The 23,596-nt window shown below is 41.9% G+C and overlaps 1 protein-coding gene across 3 annotated transcripts; it reads left to right on the top strand.

The window, feature by feature from the left end:
* Positions 1-103: 103 nt before the first annotated feature.
* Positions 104-21,391, top strand: CCDC154 (coiled-coil domain containing 154). 3 transcript variants are annotated; one of them, XM_074197164.1, is made up of 17 exons: positions 104-199; positions 1,209-1,435; positions 2,090-2,279; positions 2,933-2,979; positions 3,494-3,589; positions 6,356-6,479; positions 11,694-11,795; positions 12,294-12,422; positions 12,684-12,808; positions 14,001-14,127; positions 14,884-15,021; positions 16,639-16,758; positions 17,857-17,933; positions 19,276-19,393; positions 19,848-19,934; positions 20,463-20,650; positions 21,226-21,391. In XM_074197164.1, the coding sequence occupies exons 2-17, from the start codon at positions 1,263-1,265 to the stop codon at positions 21,344-21,346; spliced, it is 1,962 nt and encodes a 653-aa protein (XP_074053265.1). In that variant the 5' UTR covers positions 104-199; positions 1,209-1,262; the 3' UTR covers positions 21,347-21,391. The 3 variants fall into 3 exon arrangements, with proteins under 3 accessions (XP_074053265.1, XP_074053263.1, XP_074053264.1); XM_074197162.1 differs by lacking the exon at positions 104-199 and having other exon boundaries at positions 1,212-1,435; positions 12,687-12,808; XM_074197163.1 differs by lacking the exon at positions 104-199 and having other exon boundaries at positions 1,212-1,435; positions 19,854-19,934.
* The last annotated feature ends 2,205 nt before the right edge of the window (positions 21,392-23,596 follow it).

Genomic DNA, 23,596 nt, shown 5'->3' with positions numbered 1-23,596 from the left:
GGTTTGATTCTAAAAGTGACAGTTGGGCAGTGAGGTCTTAAGTTTATAGTTAAGGAAAAGTTCCGGAACAAATTCACATCAGTTTTCACTGCTTAGATAGGTTCCTCTGGTTAAGGGAAGATGTAAAGACACTGACTCAACTCAGCAGGCTCTCCCAGCTGCCTCAACCATCCTCCCTTCCCCCTTCCCCTCAAATTTGGTAAATACCTGAGGGATGAGGTGGGAGGAAAAGCATGGGGTAGTTTGTTCTAGGCTTCCCTTCCCTGCTTCACAGTTCACTCTGGAGTCCAGCTGGTTTAAAGCAAAGAGATGTCTTGAATGAGATTAGGAAGCAAGAGACCAGCTGACCCAGAGCCATTCTCTCTAGGTTTATGTGGAAGGAATCAGCTTCAAGGGTTTAGAGTCTGGATGAAGATGTGTCAATAAAGTCTTAGCTTTCTGCTCTTGGCCCAGAGCTCTTTGTTTTTAAATATACTAGATGGAATCCATTTCAGTATCTGGAACTTAGTAAGGAGGGCTAAAGATTAGCTTTACTCTAGATAACATGAATCTAGAGCTGGGAAGGACCTCAGAAGCCATCTAGCTCTTTTATGAAGGGAGGCTAAGTGTCTTACCTAAAGTCAAAGGCAGGATTTTAACTCAGGTTCTCTGAATCTAGTGTTAACTGTGGGTCAGTGGCAAAATGATCCAAATGTTGAGAGGCAATTTGATATGGAGCATGTCTCAAGCCCTACCTCTGCCACTTAACTAGCCCTTGGGACAAGTTAATTTCTAAACCTCAAGTTTCCTCATCTGATAAAATAATGTAGGTACAAAAAAATTCTTTGTAAAACATAAAGGTAGCTATTATTTGTAGAGTTGGAGGCAATGGTTTAAGGAGATCCCTTTCAGAAAGTTTAATCCTAGTGGGCTAGAGTTCAGGTTCTTTCTTTCCACAGGAACTAGAAAATTCAGAAAATATCCTGGCTTTCAGGGATCTCCCTGCCAATCACAGAATTTCATTTTTGGAAGGAACCTTAGGTACCATCTAATCCAAATAATATCTGAAAGAGTTTCACTACAATATACCCAAAATATGTTAATCCAGCCTTTGTTCAAAGGCCTCTGAAGGGGAGTAAACCCACCAGATCTAAGGTCTTGCAGTGAATCAGGAAGACCTTCGGGTTTGATAAGGTATGCTGACCTATTTGTTGTGTTCCTGAATGCAGGACCTTACTCTAAAATTGACTATTAGACGACAGCGAGTTGTCCACACTGCCACTATGAGCAGCCCAGTCACTCTAGAGGACCTAGGACGACTCCTGGAAAATAGCCTGAAGATCCCAGAACCCCTGATCCTAGATGAGATCTCTGATAGGACTGACTGCAGTCCCCGAAAGTCCAACCTGACCCCTGAGCAAGACTCTCTGAAACACTGGACACACCTAGAACAGTGGTAGGTACCTGAAACTTGTCCTATCACTTAGGGTATGACCAGGAGAGTTTTGTGAAGCCAAAACCAATTCCCAACTTACTTGAAGTGTCTGTGCCAAGAATCACTCTTTCCCTTTTGTAGTTGGGATTCTTAGTAGTAGTTCACTCCTTCAATCATATCCCCCTTTTGATGGGTGGGTGAATATGGTTTGGTTTTTTTTCACTTTTAAAAATTTATTTAGGGGCAGCTAAGGTGGTGCAGTGGATAGAGCACCGGACCTGGAGTTAGGAGTACCTGCATTCAAATCCAGCCTCAGACACTTAATAATTACCTAGCTGTGTGGCCTTGGGCAAGTCACTTAACCCAATTGCCTTGCAAAAACCTAAAAAAAAAATAGTATTTTATTTTTCCCAGTTACATGTCAAACAATTTTTAACATTCATTTTTTAAAACTTTGCATTCCAAATTCTCACTGTTCACTTCCTCTCCTCCCATTCCCCCCATTGAAAAGTCAAGCAATTCAATATAGGTTATACATGTGTTGTGACCATGGTTTTGATACACATGCTTGCCCTTCTTGGTTAGATCCACCATTCTCTTCCACTTGTTCCCCTGCTCCTGAATTTATCTCTCCCTGACCTACTACAGTCTGACCACTCTGCTATTGTATCAAAGGGTGGCAGATCTTCAGGCTGAGGTGGTCTGCCTTCAAGGGCACAAGGAGTGTTCAGACCAAGCTGTGGTGAGTTTGTTGCGTGAGCTGCTCCTGATCCGAACCAAGATGCAGACACAAAACTCTGAGTTGGAGTTGATTCGGGATGAACTGAAGCAGCTTGCACGGATACCAGAGAAGGAAACCTGGGGGGTGAGCTTGCTGCCCTCATGTCATCTCCTTTTGAAGATACTTTCTTTTTTGTGTGAATAGCTATAGGCTGGCAAACTGGTCACAGGCTGTCCTTGAACCCTCTTTTTTTGTCTATCTCTTGTTGGTCCTGCTTTTGCCATCACATCCCCAGGATTTTAGCATGTTGTACAATGTTTTGCCAAGTAGTAAATTCCTTCTCTTCTTACTCCTTTACCCACTTTTCAGGTCTCCCTAAACTGAACTTAGTCTCCTAGGAATACTACCTTCTCTTTAAACCACTTTGTTCCTATCCCCTAAGCCTTCCATTCAATAAATGAGACAGCTGATAAGATAAAAATCAAGTTTTAGAATTTGATGGAAGTTTAGCAGTCATCTACTCCAATCCCTTTGTTGTACAAATGAGAAAACTCTGGCCTGCTGGCAGCATATCTTCACCAGGGCCAAATTCCCACTTGTCCAGCCTCAGCCCCAGGAAGATAACCCTATCTTGTAGGTAACCACAAGTTGTTCCTATTCTGACAATCATAGTTGTCCGGGCTCTAAAAATTCTGGGTCCTATTATCCAACTATCAGTCACCATTGGTCACAGTAAAAGACCTGGGTAAAACCACAAAACATAACAAAACCTAACATGCAAATCCTTCTCTTTGTAGCTCTCTGAGGCTGCAAGTGGGAGTCAGATGGAATCAGTGGAGAAAAGGTACTTGTTATCTTTCACTTATCCATCTCACATAGGCATTGGAATAGATTTAGGAGCAGCATAATGTTCCCAAACAATCCCAAGGCAAGGATTTAGGCACCAAAGAAGGATGGTGGGGAGGATCCTACTGTTTTTGATTCAGGAGCATTTTCTGTAACTACCCTCTGACAAGCAGAAATGCTCCCTTGCAGAATGGAGAAGATGCTCCAGGGTTTCCCCATTAGCCTGTCCATTCTCTGAAGAAAGTTGTGGCCTAAGTAATGTCACACACTGAAATATTCATCCTGTTGACTTGGGTTTTGGAGGAAGGAGAGATCTGCTGGTCCCCAGCTTGTTCAGGAGTTCTCATTGCCCAAGATGAAAGCCTCTAGCTAGTTTCTATGAGGAAGGTCTTGTGTCTCCCTCTGCCCTCAAATGGATAATTTCACAGTCTCCCACTCAAACCTGTATTACAAGACAGGTAGGAAGGTGGGAATCAGGGCTGCTCAGGAGTGGAGGATAATTTATATCTCAGGTTGGTGGAGGTTCGAGAGGCCCTAACCCAAATTAGGCGGAATCAGGCTCTCCAGGATACAGAAAAGAAGAACTTTGAGGCAAAAGTAAAACTCAGGTATGTTTCTCTCTAATCTTCTCTTTCCCTCCTCCAGGCTTTTTTCCCTTATTTCATGTATGTTTTCACTAATACCTTCCTTGACCTGCTAATCCATAAAGATCTCTCTCCCCTCTGAGTTTCTATAGTAGTTATGGACTGTATCTCATTCTATAATTTTTTGTGTATGGCTTTGTGATGAGCATTTCATCTGTTGTTGACTTATTTCTCATATTTTATCTCATATCTCTCCTAGTTAGACCATTAATTTGTTGGGGTCAAGGATCATGCCTTCTCCATATTCTGACTTGTACATGTGACTGAGCATGTTATAGATAATCAATAAATATTTGTATGGAGGGGAATAATAGAAAATAAGGCTGGAACAGTAGTATCATAACAGAATGAATTTCATTTAAATAGTTATGAAGCATCAACTAGATGCAAAGCACATGCTAACTACTAGAGATAGAGACCCTATGGTCAAGGATCCTGCTATAGGTGATGGAGGGAAGACAAGTACACAAATAATTCTGAGAGGGTTGGAGATAAATGTGGAGGAGAGGATAGTACAATGAGAAATTTGAGATGAGGGAGCTCACTTTTATCTGAGGGTGGTGGTGGATACTGGAGAAACCTTCATAGAGGAAGTGGCTCCCAAATTGGGAAGGAAAGGCTTTCAACAGAGACAGGGAAGGAGCCTTCAGTCCAGGATCAGAAGTTTATGCTTCTTTTTAAGAAGATAATGGGAACTTTTGAAAACTTTTTAGTATAGGGATGGCACATTAAAAAAGGTGCGGTAAGAAGATGACTCCAAAAACTATATGTGAGTTGTAGATTGGAGAAAGGCTAGACACATTGCAAGGAAACCATTATTACAGTTATCCTTTCCACATGACTTTGTGCATTATGGTTTTGATATATTACGGGTCAGTAGAAGAAATTAAATTGGAATTTTGGGGGAGTTTTGCAGAAACTACAGATGAAAAGCAAAGGCCAGTAGAAGCAGAAAATACTTATAATCACTATATATATGTAGTATTGTATAATGTTAACCCAAATTTTACAATAAGATACTATAAACATCCCATAAAAGAAAAAAAATCAGACTTCTAAAAAGGGAGAGTCAAAAAATTCTGCAGTTTTTCCACATCAAAGTAGTGCCACACCCCTATTCCTGCAGTGAGGAAGGGCTTACTTTATAGTCATGTGGGAGAGGAGGAGGAGGGCATTGGGGCAAAGGGGCATGGTCCCAAGTTTTTTATGGGGCTGGTGTCCCTGCTTGCCTATGGAGTTTCAGGTGCTAGCGGTTTGTTCCCTGTGGTAGGGCAACCCAACTCAGTCCTGTCTGTTGCCTCAATGTTCCTGGGGTTGGAACTTTGTCTTCTGAGCTGGGGTTGGGACCTTCACTGCTGGCTGCTGCATTGTCCCTTTTGGTGCCTGGACCTACGTTGTGCTGTGGCTAAGAGCTTTCCCATGACTTTCCAACTCTCTTGCCCATCCTGGGCTATACTCTCTTTTTACACATGTGAGACAGACCTTACCTGAAGTTCCTCCATGATATCTTGTTTCACTGTTTTTATGGATTCTGTAACTTTGGGGCCTGTTTAAGAAGCTTCATTTAAATTTGTTTCTGGAAAAACTCCAGGAGGTTCCTAGCTTCATGCTGCCTTCTTGCTTTGTCTCAGTTTTGTCATCTGTAAAATGAGCTGGAGAAAGAAATGGAAAACTATTCCAGTATCTTTACCAAGAAAACCCCAAAGGGGATCACAAGAGGCAATCATAACTAAAAAACTGAATAACAAGAAGGGAGATTTTTCACCAGAGTAGTTAGTAGTTAAGTTTAATTAAGATTCATTGAATAGGGGCGGCTAGGTGGCTAGTGGATAAAGCACCGACCTTGGAGTCAGGAGTACCTGGGTTCAAATCCGGTGTCAGACACTTAATAATTACCTAGCTGTGTGTCCTTGGGCAAGCCACTTAACCCCACTGCCTTGCAAAAAACCTTAAAAAAATAAAGATGCATTGAATAAGACTAAAAGGGTTAATTGGATACAGATCGAAGATAGTCATGAAGGAAGCCACTAGGAAACTTCTGTGCTTACAGTCATTCAAACTAGGGGCCCTGGTTTAATGTGGGCAGGCTTAATGTGTTTTTTGTTTTGTTTTGTTTTGTTTTTTAGTTTTTGCAAGGCAATAGTGTTAAGTGGCTTGCCCAAGGCCACACAGCTAGGTACTTTTAAGTGTCTGAGCCCGGATTTGAACCCAGGTACTCCTGACTCCAGGGCAGGTGCTTTATCCACTGACACCTAGCCGCCCCCAGGCTTAATGTGATGCCTACATACTCTACAACTTGGAGATTTGAATCCATCGACATTATCTCCTCCTCCGTTCCAAGCTGAGAAAGACCCATAGCTTATACATTCTAATTAATATGCTGCCAACCTTCTTCTAGCTTTTGGATGGAATGGTTCTATTTATAGTCTAGCCTCATGTTTAGGGGTGCAAAATCCAAATGGATAAGGCAGTGGGAAAGACATTTTCCTTAAAAGGCTGAAAACTTGTTAGCCATATCAATCTTATACTTACCATCCCACTTCTGGACTAGTGAGCATTTTCCTGAGGTAAGTAGTATAAATAGTACTAGCTCCTTTTAACAGATGAAGAAATAGGTTCCAAGACTTAAAGTATTTATCTATATTTTCGGAAACACTAAGTGTTAAGATCAGGTCCCTGGGATTTCCTGACACAAATGCTCTTTCTAGACTTTATGCTTGCTGTCCATAGGTTGGACAAGCTGAGTGGAGACCTAAAGGAAGAAGTCGAGAAGCGGGAAATGGCCTTCAATGCCCTACGGCAGAGTCAGGAAGAGAATGCCTGCCAAACTACTCGAGATATTGCTGAGATACAGGTCAGTCAAGAGCCAGTAACTAGCTGCCCCTCTCTTCTCCAGCCCTCCTAGGGATTTGATTAGTGTGAGGAGATGGCTGCTTTGAATCCTGAAGAGAGAGAGCCAAGTTTGTGGAAGTGAGGGACCCCAAGGAAGATTAGAGACTATCTGGATAGAAAGAGATGAGGAGTTTGTGCTTAAATATTCTTAGCATTATTTTTTGTGGTTGCAAAGAACTGGAAACAGAGCACACACTCATTATTTGGGGGATGGCTAAATAAGCTAGTCCATGAATGTAATGGGATATTATTGTACTGTATGAAATAATGAGTATGAAAAATCCAGAGGAACATGGGAGGACTTAAATGAAGTGATTCAGAGTGAAGTAAGCAGAACCAAGGAAACAATATATACAATGGGTATAAACATCTAAATGCAAAGAACAATAAAATGCACCTGAACACTGTGTCAGTATAAAAACCAATCTAGGTCCTAAAGAAGAGTTGAGAAAAGATATCTCCCTCCATTGCAGAGGTGGGGGTCTATGGGTGTGAAATACTGCAGGTATTGTCAGACATGTTTGATATATTGATTTTCCTGAACTGCTCACCCTTTTTTTCTTTCTATTTTTATTATTGGTTATAAGGAATAGCTTTTTTTGGAAAGAGAAAGGAGAAATACATTTGAAGTTAATGTGATGTGATAATAAAAGGCATTGATAAAAACATTTTAAATAGTTAAGAAGTTTGGATGATAGATAGTAGTAATAGAGAATTTCCTTTATCCAGACACATGTACTCCCTATAAAATTTATACATATACATATTTGCTTAGGACTTTATCCTTAAAAGTTATACAAACAAATGAAGAGAACTGCTATTCTATATCTGATTTTGACCAAAAAAGGACAAACTGATCACTAAAATAGGTTGGTAACAGCATAAGTGAGGAAAGGGCATGGTTTTACATAGACCTTAGCTTTCAGGAGGGTGGATTTCTAAGGATTCAGAGAATAATGTAGGGAGAAATTAGCAGATAAGAAATTGGAACCTCTCAATAATGAAATTCTGAAGACACAAAAAAGAAAAAATTACAGAGAATTGTGCGTGAAAAAATAGAGTTGTCCAACAATATCAATGTAGATGTACAGGGAACTTATCAAATAATATAGAATTTGAGCTGTAACAGAGATGAAAACAAAAGCGAAAGTGCATGGAAACAGATATAGAACATGGCCCCATAAGAATAGTTTCAGGAGTATTAAGTGGAAAAGTATACTAAGGAGAACGAAAAGGTTTGGGGTTTTTGTTGTTTTTAATAGTCAAAAAAGATCAAAGAATGTTCCAAGTAGTTGAGGTAAAGGCAATGAAGAAATTCCAACTCTTGTGTTTCTGTTCTCTAACAAAGACAAAAATGTCCAATAGAGAGTTTAAACCAAAGGGAAGGAATAGGATCAGGGAACTACCTGGAACTTTGAATGAGTTGTCACCAAACCCAGACAAACCTCCTTCCAGGGCACTGAAAGATGTGGTGGATGTGATTCAAATATCTTTGAAGGTCTCCAAAGTTTGTTGAGAATGGAAGGTATGGTATCTCACTGAAGATAGGCAAATGACATATTTTTTTTAAAAAAAGGAAAAGAGCAGAGTCTGTAAACTAGAGGCTAGTAAGTTTCACTTTGATTTAAAATTAAAAGGATAGTTAGGGAATATTTTTAGAAAAGGGAGTAGTAGGGCAGCTCGGTGGTACAGTGGATAAAGCACCGGCCTTGGAGTCAGGAGTACCTGGGTTCAAATCCAGTTTCATACACTTAATAATTACTCAGCTGTGTGGCCTTGGGCAAGCCACTTAACCCCATTTGCCTTGCAAAAACCTAAAAAAAAATATTGTTACTAGAGTGGTAAATCAGTGAAATACTGTAGATTTAGTTTATGTAGATTTTTAGAAAATATTTAGCAAAATTTCTCATTTTATTTTTATTGGAAATGTTGCAGAAATGTGCACTAGACCATAATACAGTTAGGGAGATTCAAAACTAAATGACTGATTAGACCCAAAAAATAGTCATTAGTGTTTTGGAAGGAAGCACCCCAGGAATGTATGCTTGGTCCTATGCTATTTAATATTTTAATCATTGACTTGAATAAAAGTATTTACAGTATGCTTACCAAAAATTGTTAATGGCACAAAGCTATGAAGATAGCAAACTATTTGGATGATAAGAGTCAGGATTCAGAAAGATCTTGGTAGGTTTGAACATTGGGCCAAATTAATAAGGTGAAATGTTATAGGAATAAATAAGTTCCTACACTCAGTTTCCAAAAATCAACTACACAAGTACGAGCGAGGAAAGCTGTCACTGAATAGTGGTTCATTTGTTTGAGGTCTTCATTGCAAAGGCCATTTGTTCATGTATTGTTGAGATTCCTATTCAGGTATGATTTACTACATGGTCTGTGAGGCAACTTCCAACTCTTAAAATTCTGTGATTATAAAATTCATAGAATGTCCAAGCTAGAAGGGGTTGAGAAAAGCCAGTCCTACCCCTCCCTGCCAAAAGACTCACTTCAAGGCAAGTGAATGTCAGCAATTTTTCAGGATACATAACTGAGTTGTCTTCTTAAAGTACTTAAAGGATGGAGATGTGTTTATGATTTAATTCCCTTGATCATCAAGAAATTAATTTATATTCAACCAAATTGAAACTTGGTTTTATTTATTCAATTCTCCATGAGAATATGGACACACAATACTCAGTCTCTACCCCACAAAAAAAACCATTAAATGCTCTTAAAGGCAACAGTTTTCAAACTTTTCCTGTAGTTTTTTTTTTCTTTTAAGAATCAATTCTTAAGGGGTGGCTAGGTGGCATAGTGGAGAAAGCACCGCCTTGGAGTCAGGAGTACCTGGGTTCAAATCCGGTCTCAGACACTTAATAATTACCTAGCTATGTGGCCTTGGGCAAGCCACTTAACCCTGTTTGCCTTGCAAAAAAAAAACAACTAAAAAAAAAAGAATCAATTCTTGGTTTGGGCAAATTTTCACATTGCCTTAATCTTTCATGTAAACTCTAAGAACAAACACTTTATGCACACACAGGACAACAGAGATATAAGTACCAAAGGGCATCTGTGGAAACCCTTCCTTGGTATATAGGTTAATTTAAGTCTTAAGTTAGTTTTTACAATGAAGACAGAACCAAGAATCATGTATCTTGATTACTTCGTACCTCAAAATTGACAAGATTATTTATTTATTGGAGATACTGCAAGTGCTCATTTTATGTATATTGTATTTAATCAATATATATTTCTGATGCCTTTCAGACAATTCAAGTGACAAGTACACAGTTAAAGTTGTACCTTCATTCAGATTTAGATGATATGGGAAAATTTGGCATCAGACTCCCCCTTTCATTTAGGTAGCAAAAGTATGCTCATAAAGGTTCAGAAGTTAGCCATTTAACAGACCTTCTCATCAAAACATAGTAAAGCAAACTTAAGACTTCATTGTAAATAAAAATCATCGAATCCTGGAAAAAAAAGAATCAATTCTTGTATGACTTTATTCATTTTAGTGTCTTTTCTCAAAATGACTTCTTCATATCATTCCAATGTATAATGACCAAAACAAGACTAGCTTCTCTAAGAAGTTTGCTAGTTGCTCCAACCTGTTTATCTGGTATCCTTCCTTCTAGAAACTTTCTGGGTTTTCACAATTGTACTTTCTTCTTGGTTGTACCCCTACATCTCTATGCTGAATCTGCAGCACCCTTCGAAGGTCAACTCAAGTACTAACTCCCACAAGAAACCTTTCCTAATCCCAGGGGCGAAGGAGACTCAGCTCTGCCTCACCTGCTGTCTTGCTACCTATCCTCCTGGGCTTCTTATATCTTAAGTAATCTCCTGTAGGCAGATACTTTCATTTTTATCTTTATATATCTAGTACCTGACATAGTATCTGTGAGTACTTAAGATGTGTTTCTTGAATTGAATTGAATTGTGTCCAGGTGCCAAGCCAAAGGATCTCTTTCTGGTCTTATCATAAACGTGCCAAATCATTTAAGCCCTCTATCTCATTTTCCCCACCTGTGAAATGGGAATAGCTTTACTGAAGAGTTTGAGGTAGGAAAAGTAAAGATCTCAACTTGATCTAGATTTTGGGAAAATTTTCTGTTTTGTGTTCTTTATTGGGGATCTTGGTCAATGAAAACCAACCTGGTATGTATGAACTTCCCCTAGAGAGAAGTGGAATAGAGGGTGAATTTTTGTGAATTTTTGCAATGCAGCCTCTTCAGGTCTGCAAATAGTGATCCTGGACTTCAGGTATCATCACCATATACAGCACTTTTCTGAAGAACTATGCAGCAGAGTAAGCTTCCAGCTGCCTCCTGATAATACTAAAGGCTACGGCTCTTGTTTGCCGATAGTTCAGCTGCCAAGTATCAATGGTGTTCCCTTCTCATTACCCTTTGAGAAGTCAGACTCATGTGATATTCAGGGCAGTGAGACTTTCCGTGTTGGACATTGGGAGAAGCTGCTGAGCCCCTCACTTTCTAAAGGGACCTCCTTCCTGTGCTCAGACATGGATTTTCTCAAGAAATTTTTTTATTTTGGACTTTGTTGTTTTTGTTGTTTAGTTGATTTTCAGTTATGTCTGACTATCACCTTTTGAGGAGTTTTTCTTAGCAAAGATACTGGAATGGTTTGTCATCTTCTTCTCCATCTTTTTTTTACAGATGAGTACCTGAGACAGACAGGGTTAAGTGACTTGCCCAGGGTCACACAGCTAGTAACTTATCCAGTTTGAACTCAGGAAGATGACTCCAGACCCAGCATGATTGGGACTGGTACACAGCATTCCTAATATGTACCATTGTCCCCTTGCCTCTAGGCAGAGAAGGCTAGAATTATTTTCAGGCACTATTTAGAGAAATAGATGAAAGATGAGTACAGCACTCAGACTCTGTAAAGTAGGGAATAGGCATTGTCCTTCCCCTTTACCAAAACACATCAAACCAGGGCATCAGCTCCCTTTTCCTTCCTGATCCTGTCTCTGCTGCAATTTGATACTTGTTAGTATACAACTGGAATATATTGATCTAAGGAGGAAAGAGCTATGAACTTAGAAGTGAGAAAACCTTACATTTCAGTTCTGGTATTGAGTTAGGATGACCTTAGACTGAATCTCTACCATTTTCCTAGGGTTGGCATTCATGGCATCATTTTCCCATAGGCCCAGGCACTTCAACTTGGAGAAGAGATGAGTCTCAAATTTCTGAAAAGAGAAACCAAGCTTTGTGGCCACCTTCAGAAAAGCTTCATGACCATTGAGAAGGTTGGTGGCAGCTTCACCTGGCCTGGGGGGTTCCCTGGGGTCTGGTAATCTCATCAGAAGGCATTCCCAAGCAGTAGCCCAGAGCAGCTTCTAGGCTTCCCTGCTCTTTCCCTGCTCCTTCCCTGGACCCACATCTTTGTGGTCCAGATTATGATTTGGAAACAGGAATTCTACTAGCTATCCACTTAAGTCTCTCTTACAGAATTCTGGCCACCTGAAGACAGGAAGATAGGGCCCTTGAAGGTGATATTGGAGGCATTCATTTCCCTGTACAGTGTATTAGAAGGAGTGAAACATTCCTTTCCCCCTTAGCTTGGACCTAAATAGGCTGGCATTTGAGATGCAACAGAGACAGGACTAGGTGGGTAAAGAAGCCATTGATTCAAGGCTTTCCCCTGAAAAGAAAAAGCTTTGGGAGCTGGCCAGGGGGTGAAGGCAACCTCTCAGGGTGCCTTGGGCTCCTCATGGAGTGGGAGGGATGGTAATTCTTTGCTTCAGAAAATGAAAGTTTCTGAGAACACGAGACTTAAATCCGAGAAGAACCTCTGGGAAGAATTGGAAGTCAAATGGAAGAAAATGCAGGTGCTAAATGAAGACCATTTCCGAAGCCTGAAGCACCAGAAAGAGGTTTGTTATCTGGATCTGTGCCCCTGAGGCCACATTCCCAGATCACATCTGGGTTGGTCAAGTGCCCCAGCCCAGACAGAGCCAGCATATCCCTTAATTCCAGTGACTTCTGGGGAGGAGGGTAGTCATGCCCTAGGCAGACCTGGGAGATGGGGGCTTTTGCTGAGGTCTCCTCAGCAGCCAAGTTAGTGGGGTTGCCAGGGACCTGGTTCTAAGTCCTAGGTCTTGGCCCCATTCTTGAGCTCCCTCCAATGAACACAGCAGGAAGAGTCTCATCTCTTAGAAGAGTGTCGATCCCTGGACAAGGCTGTCATCCACTTGACTGAGTCTGTGAAACAGAATCAGACATCACTCAATAGGATCATCCAAACAGAGCAGAAGAATAGGTGGGTGTGGGCTGGATTCCAAAGCACCATTTGTTGAGACAGTAAATGAAAACTAGCAACCTTATCCCTCAGAGGTAGGGCACTAGCCCTTCATCTGACAGTTCATTCTTCCTTGGTCAGAATGGAGGTGTCCAATACCCATACAGGGCAGCAGCCTTTCTAACCTAAGTGATAAAAGTATCAGGAAACTGGTAGTTGGTTCTTCCTTTTATCCTTTCATTAGAACTAGCCCTTTGGTTTGGGAACACTTGGTGCTAATGTGACTGTAGCTGATAGTTCCTTCCTCTCCTAGTCTTGCCCTCCTCTTGTTTGTTTTCTGGGGGAGGTTACTCAGAAGTCACTAAAAAGGTGCAAGAGAAAAATGGTAGAGGCCATGTGGTTTAGTGAGTAGAATCCTGGATTTGGAGTCAGGAATAACTAGGTTCAAATGTTTCCTCAGATATATACTAGCTGTGTGATCCTGAGCAAATCATCTAACTTTTGTGTGCCTCAGTGTCCTCATCTGTAAAATGAAGAATAATATTCTCTTAAGGCCCTTAAATCTTTGATTTCAATGTTAGAGCTCTAAATCTTTGATCCCATGAATTAATAAAAATATGAATAATGGTAGCAAGTATAGGAGGCAGTGTGGATAATGGAGAAAGCATAGATCTTGGAATCTGATTTAGTGACTTGAGCAAATCCCACAGCCTCTCCAGGCTCCAGTTTTTCCCCCCCGTAAAATGAAGGAGTTTAGCTAGATAATCTCAGGACCTTGGGCCCAACTCTGAGCTCTCTCTCTCTAGTGAACAAAGTAGAAAGAAACTGCTGTGTGATTTAGGGAGAATCCCAAGAAAAGCATCCCCTTGTTAACTTGGGAACATCAATTAAGATTAAAGGCACTGGATAGAAGGCAGTAGGGAAGATCCTCATTAACACAAACATATCTCATTGTCCATAAACCCTTACAACTTTAAATCTTTGATCCTATGAATTAATAAAAATCTGAATGATGGTGACAAGCCTGGGTGACAATGTGATAGAATGGATTTTGGAGCTCTACTTGCTCTAAATCTATGATACTGTGGCTTGACCCAGATCCCTCAGAGGTGGCCGAAGCATCTCTCAGGTGAATACTACGAGCCACAGAGCTTCCTCTTGGGGCACCATTTCCAAGGGTGCTCAGATTCTCTTCTCACTGTGATGTCCTCAGAGAAGCTCAGGACAAGTACGAGAAGCAGAATATGGAGAAGTTCACCACCCAAATGAAGGATGACATCTCCGCTGTTAGGGAGTCTTTTGGCAGTGCACACCAGGAAGCTCTCAATGAACTGGAAAAGGTGGGTTGGGGTATGTGTTCCTGTTTGTATGTACATGTGTGTACATGTGTATGTGTGTGTATATGTGAAAGAGAGAGAATACATGAGGCCAGCTCTCAGGCATTCTCCAAAATAAGGCTTTCTTGTTCTCCTCTCCACTCTTCCATCCTATCATGGTAATCTTAGAACTTTGACTTTCCTTCCTGGTCAGAGGCTGCTGGAGGAAAAGTAGAGAAGGTCATGCCTCTTAAACAGCCACAAAGAAAGTCACAAAACATCAGAGGATCTGAGTGTGAATCTTGCCTCTACCATTTATTAACTGTTGAACTTTGAGCAAAACACTGAACCTTCCTGGGTCTCAGTTTCTTTTTCTGTAAGATGAGGGAGTTGAACTTGATCTAAAGTCTCTTCTAGTCTTGAATTCATTATTCTATTTTCTCCAAGGGTCAGGTAAAATTATATTAGCACATTGATTGAACTTTTGGGTATAAAGCTTTACCAGGAAGCTATATAGATTGGAACAATGAAAAGGGTAAGGACCTGGGTTCAAATCCCATCTTTGACACTTAAATCCCTTCAGCTTCCTGAGCTTCAGTTTACTCAATCTGTAAAATGAGAGTGTTAGATTATTGGCTTCTGAGAGGTACCTGGTAGTTCTACATGCCAGAGCTTTGGTCTCTCACCTTCCCATCTAATTTTCTCTCATCATTATATGGCTGGTCACCTTAAGAAAAATGACTTTGCTGAATTCTCAATCATGTCAATTATTTTTTCCAGATCCAAGAAAAGAGTCAGATCTTGGAAGAGTCCATTGGCCACTTGGTCAGGGAGGTCAGAGACCTGAGTGACCACTTTGTAGCTTTGAGCTGGAAATTTGACCTTCAGGAACAGACCTTGAACCTGAAAATATCTGAGGTAAATGTCTGGTGAGAGACTTGGAAGTCTAGAGGGATGCTCTTATCAAAAATAAGCTACCTTTGTATGAATGAGAACTTAACTCATGCAGATCTCCCCACCTCCCTCCACTACTCCACCCCTTTAATCTTAATTGATGCTGCCTAGTCAATCAATTTAGCAGGGAATGCTGTTCTTTGGGTTACTATATATATCCCTTCCCCCCAAAAAAATAAGGACCACTCACTACAGAAATTTGAATGAACACTCTTTCCTGTGTTCTAGGAATTTTAAAAATCAGATTTGATCAGTTTCTCCTACCTATTTCAATTCCTACATTTAGTGGCAAATGCCTTCTTCAATGGACGATTACATGATAAATCAGCATTTACAGTTGTGAGGGAAAAGGGAGAAAACCTACCCTCCAGGCTTGTATGTCCAAATAATATGTCTTAAAAGATATTCTTCATAGCCAGATGGAAATAGAAAGGATCTGTAGTTTCACATTTACATAAATATTGAAGTGGTGGGGTGGCAGTGCCCCCAAAGATGTTTTCTGACTTTCTGATTTTGTGCAGGGAAAGAAATACTTGAGGTGTATTAGGCGTGCTCCCTCACTTTTCTGGGGCTCTGGGATATCGACTGGTGGGAAAGCAAATTGATATTAGCTATCTCTATTTCCAGTTTTAGACTTTGAGACCTTTTTTGCTTTTTAATTCATTGATGGGGTGAAGGAAATATGAAAGGGAAACAAGGATCCATCCCATGGCTGACTGGGTTCTTCTAAAAGAGCTTATAAGAATCTGAAGGCCAAGAGATCAAACATGTCCAGTGGAGCAGTATTACCTGTCACTTTGTGCCAAAATAAAACTCTCTCCCAACATCACATTGCCCTCATGAACTGGACTCCCAGATGAGGCACAGTACTTACTTAATTCCACACTCCCTCTGCAATCTCAAGATATCCATGGTCAGACAAATCTATATCCAAAACCAGACTCAACAGTAGGCGAAAGTGCCTACTCAGTGAAAAGCACTGTGGCAAGCTCTGGAAGAGATATTTATCTAACATACCTAAAGTTTAGATAAAATATGGTTCCTGCCCCTAGAGATAAGATACCAACCCAGAGACTATATGTGATTCATCAATGATGAATGTGTGAAACAGGTTCCAAACAAAAAGGGCAAAGTTGTTAACCGATTTGGAGGATGAGGAAAGGCTTCTTAGAAGAGTCAGACTAAGTTTTTTTTGGGGGGGAGGGTGTTGGCATTTCTGCATGTCCCTGCCTCAAGTTTATCTTATCCTGACCTATTGCACCAATGCCCTGATCCTTCCCCTTAAATTCTGATTCTCCCAAGCTGGACTCAGAACATAAAGCAGACAAAGGGAAGAAGGGCAGGGTCAGAAACCACTGGGTCTTCTTTTGCATGGTCCCTACTGTTTTTCCTTCACTGGAGTCTCTAACAATGACACCTGGTTTAGAAATAACCACTGACCCAACAGCTCCTGCTTGTCTTATAGGGTTTTAAAAAAACACCCTAAATATCAGGAGCATCTTCCTGGCCCCTGAACCCAAAACCCTTCTTTCAGGATCTATCTGCTGATGGGGGTGGTGTATGTGTTTGTCTTGGTTTCAGGCAAAGAAGGAGTGGTCAGAAGAGGAGGAAAATGCACTACAGAAATTCCTTCAGTGGCAGAATGAGACAATAATACACCTGAAAGAACTACAAGAGAAAGTAGAAAGCTTTCTCAGACAGGTTGGTTCTAGAACAATGAAGTCATCTCGTCATCATTCTCTACCCTAGAATAACTCTAGGCCCAGGCTTCAGGAAAAGTCAGCTTGTAAGATAAACACTTTTTCTGTCATTTCCACCTTTGTCCCTGATTCCCCTTTCCCTGCCCCATACCATTTTTGTTTCCTTTACTACTTTAGCACTTTTTTTCTTTCTCTCATCTTTATCCCAGCATCATCTGTCTCTCTCTTATCTTCACTCCTTTCTCTCATCTCCCTCCATTATTTTCTCTCATATTACCCCTTCACTCCTCTCTCCACCTTTTTTTTCTTCTCTCCTTCCTGCCTACAGGAGACCACTGGATTTGAAGTCTGAAGACCCACGTTTAAGTAAATCCTGCCTCTGCAAATCTACTGGGTGATCCTGAGTCATGTTCTGCTTTTTGGGCCTTAGTTTTCTCATCTTAGGAAAGGGAGAGGAATTGGCCCAGATGACCCTTGAAGCTTTTTCTGACTCTAAATCTAGTGGTGTCATCATCTTATCTCTCTCCTTGTCACATTTCTCTTTTCCTCTCCTTCTCTGTTGATTTGCATAAGCATCTATGACTGTACATGGTTCTAAGTGTTGCCTAGGGTGATTATATCCCTTAGAGACCACCATTAAGAGTTACTCAATAGCCCAGGATGCAACAGCTTATCCCCAACACCTGTGGAGTCAGAGTTCATTGCCCTAATGAACTACAGTTGCATACTCCTGCTGTGCCTACAGTTGGATTATGTCCTCTGGCCTTCCACTATTGAGACACACTTCCCTCATCTGTTTTTGCCCCTATTGAAAAAATTCCTAGTTCTACCCCTAAGAAGTATTTATATCCTTTATATCCTGTCAGCAGACACCTTTCAGTGATAGTGGAGGTCAGAGAGAAACATTAGGAAGGAAATATAGTCAGGAGACAGAGGGCAAACTAAGTGATCATGTCTAAGAGCCAAAGATTTTAAGAAGTGATGTGAAAATAATTTGGGGCTCCCTGAACTCAGAACTTTGTTATCTCTAGTTAGAAATGGAGCTGATTCTTCCTCTCGTGGGCCTGCCCTGGTTAAGTCTTTTCCTACTTTGTTTCAGATAGCAGATCTGAATGACAGGTGCTTCAACCAAAGAAGTGACTTTGATCAGAGAATAGTCAGTGAGAGTAGAGTCCGGTAAGGAAGCTTCCAGATCCTGATCTAGGATTCAGGGAAGCCCCTGGGTTGTATAACCCCACAGTTCTTTAGAGGGAGAAAAGAGGTAGTCCTGTTGTTCCATTGAGTTTTTCATGATCCTGTACTCACCTATGCCTCAGAATTTCCTCTCCAGCTTGTTTGGAATCCAAATCCTGACTTCCTAAAGGACTCTCCATACCCCTACCCAGCTTCAGTCACCAGGCAACTTAAAGGAGCATGTTAACCAGTCATTGCTGGTAGGAGCTGTCCCGGTCCAAGCCAGCTTCCTATTCATTACCTGTTTTCAATTGGCTGGGCACCCCTCCCTCCATAACAAAAGAGGGTTGAATCATACTTTTCTAGCTTGTTGATTTCAGAGGGGAGAAAATTAGAATGTCTCTGCTTTTGTCCTTTCTCCCCAATCTGTCCAGACTAATGGAGGATCTGAAAAATGCTGACCTGGAAAAGATGAATCCCCTGCCACAGTACAGGACTGTTTCCTCTTTCCAGCCTGTTTTCCATCAAAGGTCTCTAGTGAGAAGCAGTGGAAGGGGAATTGCCTCTGGTTTCAATAACTAGAGGCATCCCCTAGGTTGCTTTTATCTTTGTCTACTAATGGTTATTTATCTTTTTTTGGATTGTGGTGGTGAATAAATGACTACCTCACTTCCACTGTCCTCTCAAAGGCTTGTGTATAAAGTTAACTTGAATTTTGAGACCCAGAGCCCATCTTGAAAATTCTTTATATTGATCCAGTGCTTTGTATCTTTCTAAGGACTCATCTCATACAGCTCTGAAAGATAGGTAGAGTGGGGATTATCATCCCTATTAAGGAAACCCAATCCCAGAGATTTGAAACATATTGTCTAAAACTGCATGGTGAGTCACTAATAAGCCAAGGACTCCAGACTCCCACGGCCACCTCCTGGTTGCCATGGGATCCTGGGGTCTTAAGAAACTCTGGGAGAGGTTCAGCTGTAGCTCTTGAGGATCTCACTTTATACACAGAGCTCACTCTCCCACTCAAATGGAATTTCTCAGATTGTTGAGGCTTTTTGAATCTTTTTTCTCAAAGGTTAGTTTGTCTGCCTGCCTATATTTTGGGCTCCGCCTCCAGGACCTGGAACAAAGGCTGTCTCAGCCTGGCTTCCTTCCTGGTCTCAGATGATGAAGCCCTTGGGCATGGTTCCCAAGGAGTTACTCCCTTTATCTCAGCAAACTGAGATGGGGCAGGAATAGCCCCTTCCAGAGGGGAGCTTTAGGATGTGCATGGGGCCTTGGCCGTTCTGGGCTGGACTTGTTCCTGCATTTGATCTGCTGACCTTTACTCCTTTGTCCACAGTGAACTTGAGATGGGGATAGTGAAGCAGGAGTTGGCAGTAGTGCTCTCTGCCTTGCATCTGCTCAAGGAGGACAATCCTAGCAGGAAGATAGCTGAGATACAGGGCAAGCTGACTACGGTACATGATAGGGCTCCCTTCAGAAGGCCATCCTCAGTGCTAACCATCAGCAGGCTCCCTTGCCGGCATTCACTCAGGCCTTCAGCAACCACAGGAGGGTTGTAATCTTAATCTGTTGAAAAGAGATGTTCAGGAGGGGAGGTCTGACTGGCCATACCTGGCACTTACCCCTGTGGGGACAGAAGCCAAGAGTCTGGATTGGGGTGGGTAGGAGTGGATCCTGAAATGAGAGACCCACTCTTAAGGGTTATACAACCTTGAGACCCCCTGAACTAGCTTGAGCAACTTGGGTTTGGATTTACTCCTCCTCCTGACCCACCTTCCTAAGTAGGAAAGAACTGAACTGGGCCCCTGGGTTTTCCCATTCAGTATTTTTCCTTTCAGTCCTGTAAGACCTGTGGTTTAGGGTGGATTTAGAGCTTTTCATATCATAGGTTAGGTGGGTATTTTCTAGTTTCAGAATCAGATAATGAAGATGGAAACCAACATACAAGACAACAAGACCATACAGAATCTGAAATTTAACACTGAAACCAAACTGGTAATTGGAATCTCCCCTTACCTGAACCCTACTTGTCTGAGATTCAACCTTTACTGCTCCAGGAAAATAAGAGAATGTACACTCACTGGTTTGGGGGAATCAAATGGGTGCTAAAGTGTCCGGCCTCAGGTCAGGAATTTCTTGTTTGTCCTCAGGTCAAAAAAACAAACAATGACCTCCTTCCTCCTCCTTCCCCCCTGGGATGGTCAGGAACCAAGTTAACTAGCCTCCACTTTCCCAGTCCCTGGCCCCAAAATGCACATTTACCTTGTCTGTCAGAAGCTCACTTTAGCCATCTTGGCTTAGAAGAATGTCTTCCTATGATAAGCCCCTTTTAGCTGACTGAATTGTTTACCTAGGGGAAGATAAATGACTATTTGTTTAGTTTTCTTCCTAATCTTGGCCACTTTTTGTTTGTTTCCTGGAATTCTTTTAATTAATCCATCAACCAGCCCTTCTCCTTCCCTAGTCAGGGTGGCCCTATCAGCATCCTAATCTCCTACTATCTTTCTCTGCTGCTGCCTTCAGAGGGTGGAGGAGATCTCTCAACTCCGGGAGAATGTGATGCAGCTATGGAGTGAGGAAGGACCCTGGACTCTGACGCTTGGCAGCAAAAAAATGCTCATGTCCCTTGTGAGACAACGATTTTTTATCAAGGATGTGGGCCCCGACGAGGTCACCCAGATAAACAGATGGGGCATTTATCAGGCAATGAGGTAGGGAGAAGAACTAGGCTATTATGCTAAGCAAAGACACCTACCTATCTTGGGATTTGAGACTCATGGGCCCTTATCTAGGCAAGGGCACCAAGAGGCCTCCAGTCCAGGAAGGAATCTCTCCTGGGCAAATCCTGGGTGAACCCTATATTAATTTTGAGGGGGGGAGGAAGTTTCCAGAGCCACAAGTTATTAAAAACCAGGCATTGCTGTTGCCCCTGGGGAGGCAATAAAGATAAAAAGAAACCACCCCTACCCTCATGAAGTTTATATTGTAATAAGGGGAGACAAAAAGTCCACCCTAACATCTGGATACAGTATGCTCTGAATAACAGAAACATCCTGGCAGCTGAAAAAGGGAGAAAACACATTAAGTTGCTCTCTTCTAGGGAGTGGTGGTGCTAGTTTTGGTACCAAATGATGCAAAATCAAAAGTTGCCAGCTGCCTTCCATGAGCTCTCTTTCTAAAGAGGCTGCCTCAGTGGACTGGTGCTGGGGCTGGAGGAGCTTCTGACATCAGAAGCTGCAGCAGGAAGGACTGAAGGGGCATGAACAGTCTGTGTTTCTGTTGCCAGGTGGCTGAAGTGGAAAGCAATTTTACTCAAGCTTTTAGCTAAAGGAAGGCCAAGAGAAGTCTATTATCTCAGGGATCCTAGTAAAGAAGCCTGCAGAATTGGAGCCTATTCATTGACCTGACTTTTCTGTCTTCCCAAAAATAAAATACTGTCTTTTGATGTGAAATTAATTGTTGTTCAGTCATGTCCGACCCCATTTAGGGTTTTTGTGGCAAGGATAATGGAGTGGTTTGCCATTTCCTTCTCCATCTCACTTTACAGATAAGGGGACTGAGGCAAACATGATTAAGTGACTATGCTTACATAGTAAGTGTCTGAGGCCGGATTTGAACTCAGGGCTTCCCACTCCATGCTCAACACTCTATCCACCTAACTGTCCTGTAATTGACTGGGAATTTAATTTATTTGGAAGAGTAGAAAACTCAATGGGGATTGTGCACTGGGATTTTAGTGGAAATGTGCATCTCTTTCCATTCTTTGAAGTTAAAGGAAATAGGTGATTTGCATCTACCTATTAAAATAGATTTTGGGGGGCAACTAGGTGGTGCAGTGGATCGAGCACTGGCCTTGGAGTCAGGAGTACCTGAGTTCAAATGTGGCCTCAGACACTTAATAATTACCTAGCTGTGTGGCCTTGGGCAAGCCACTTAACCCCATTGCCTTGCAAAAAAAAAAAACTTTAAAAAAAAAAAGAATGATCAGCTAGTTCTGGAAGAAACTGAGTTACCACTAGGTCAATGGCTGAATAGAATTAGCAGTAGCATAATGAGATTAATCAGTTTTTTGACTATTTTGAAGAGAGAGATTCATTCAGGCTAAGAAAATCACGATTTAGAGTAGAGAGATCCAAGATGATAGAAAAACAGAGAGAGAGAGAGAGAGAGAGAGAGAGAGAGAGAGAGAGAGAGAGAGAGAATGGGGGGGGGAGGTGGAGGAGGAGGCAAAGTATTGGCTGAGGTCTTGAGAAATTAGAGACACTCAGTCTACTACTGAGTGAAGCAGGGTTTTTTGTTGGTCTGATGATGACAGGGCAGCAGCTTCCCCCTCCTTTGACATAGAGCTTAGATTCCACCTTCATTACTACTGGAAGACCCCAGGGGAAAAGGGGCTTCACATTCCTCACTCTTAACCCAGGGATTTGGTGAGAAAAATCTGACTAGCTAAGCCAAGTCCAAGGTCTTTCTTTTTTGTTTGTTTTTTTAAGGGTTTTTTTTTTGCAAGGCAAATGAGGTTAAGTGGCTTGCCCAAGGCCACACAGCCAGGTAATTATTAACTGTCTGAGACCAGATTTGAACCCAGGTACTCCTTATTCCAGGGCCGGTGCTTTATCCATTCTGCCACCTAGCTGCCCCAACCAAGATCTTTCTAAGAAACAGCTCTAATGAATGCTCCCCCTTATCTCCACCCCATCTTCCCCCAACTACCACCCTTGGCATAGAATATAGGAGAAACCATGTGTCTGTATTAGCTAGGGTTCTAAGAAACAAGCAGGACCCAGACCTAGGGTTATCCTAGTTAGTCTTTGGAGGTAGTAATAAAGAGGATCATAGGAAACTGGACCCTAGTCAACTTTTCCTCACCCCGCAGTTTCCCATCTGCCACTTCTGGGGACCAAGAGGTCTATGACTGAAGACACCTAGATGCCCATAGCTTTTGCCTCTGAATAAAGTGGGTCCCTGAGAGCTGCCTTCATGGGCAAGCCAGGTTGATAAACAGCTATGGTATAAAATTCTTTAGAACCCTTTTTTCCCTTTCATAACCTTGTAAGTGACTGAGGAGTCACCATTAAAGCTCTAAAAGCTGCTCCCACCTCTCAGGGAGGGGGGCTTCTAGAAGTCCTGCCTCTAAAGGACCACTGGGAAGAAATCTCTGAGAGCTGGGGGCAAAGCCCATTTGGGAAATCTGCTGAGCTGATTGTTCAAGGGACCCCAGAGAGCCCCTATATTGCCAGTGTTCTGCAAGATGCCCTTTAAACCCTACAGAGAACACAGGGGAGGAGATTCTCCAGCTGTTATCTCATGAGTAAATAGACAGTGTTTGTTCATTTAATCAGCACATCACCCTTTTCTTCCTGCCTCCCTGGGAGAACACTTGTAGTTCCTGCTAGCCTGGTCCAGCACCACCCCTACCTTGCTACCTGCCATTGGAGGATGCTCTTAAAGGAGCTTGAGGTAGCCCTTCGTTAAGATGTCCACAACCCTGGTACAATTATTAAAGATTCTAAAGCCAGGAAGTTCCTTCCCTATGGACAGAGAAAATGGGGGAGCATGTGCTGTGTGGGGAAGAGTCAGGACTAGGAAGAAGAGATGTCCTTTCATCATCAGCCCTAAAGCTTTCCCTAAATGAGTGGGACAGTGAATTGAAACTAAAC

This window comes from Macrotis lagotis, chromosome 8 (assembly GCF_037893015.1).
Source record: "Macrotis lagotis isolate mMagLag1 chromosome 8, bilby.v1.9.chrom.fasta, whole genome shotgun sequence".
NCBI classification, from domain to species: domain Eukaryota; kingdom Metazoa; phylum Chordata; class Mammalia; order Peramelemorphia; family Peramelidae; genus Macrotis; species Macrotis lagotis.
The sequence above is the reverse complement of the archived record's forward strand: the minus strand, read 5'-3'. Positions and strand labels throughout refer to the sequence as shown.

Excerpts from the sequence above, each read along its gene's own strand:
- CCDC154 (XM_074197164.1), top strand. The coding sequence starts at position 1,263 with ATGAGCAGCCCAGTCACTCTAGAGGACCTAGGACGACTCCTGGAAAAT. Across the intron at positions 6,480-11,693 it reads GAGATATTGCTGAGATACAG|GCCCAGGCACTTCAACTTGG; the intron begins GTCAGTCAAGAG and ends ATTTTCCCATAG. Across the intron at positions 20,651-21,225 it reads GGCATTTATCAGGCAATGAG|GTGGCTGAAGTGGAAAGCAA; the intron begins GTAGGGAGAAGA and ends TTCTGTTGCCAG.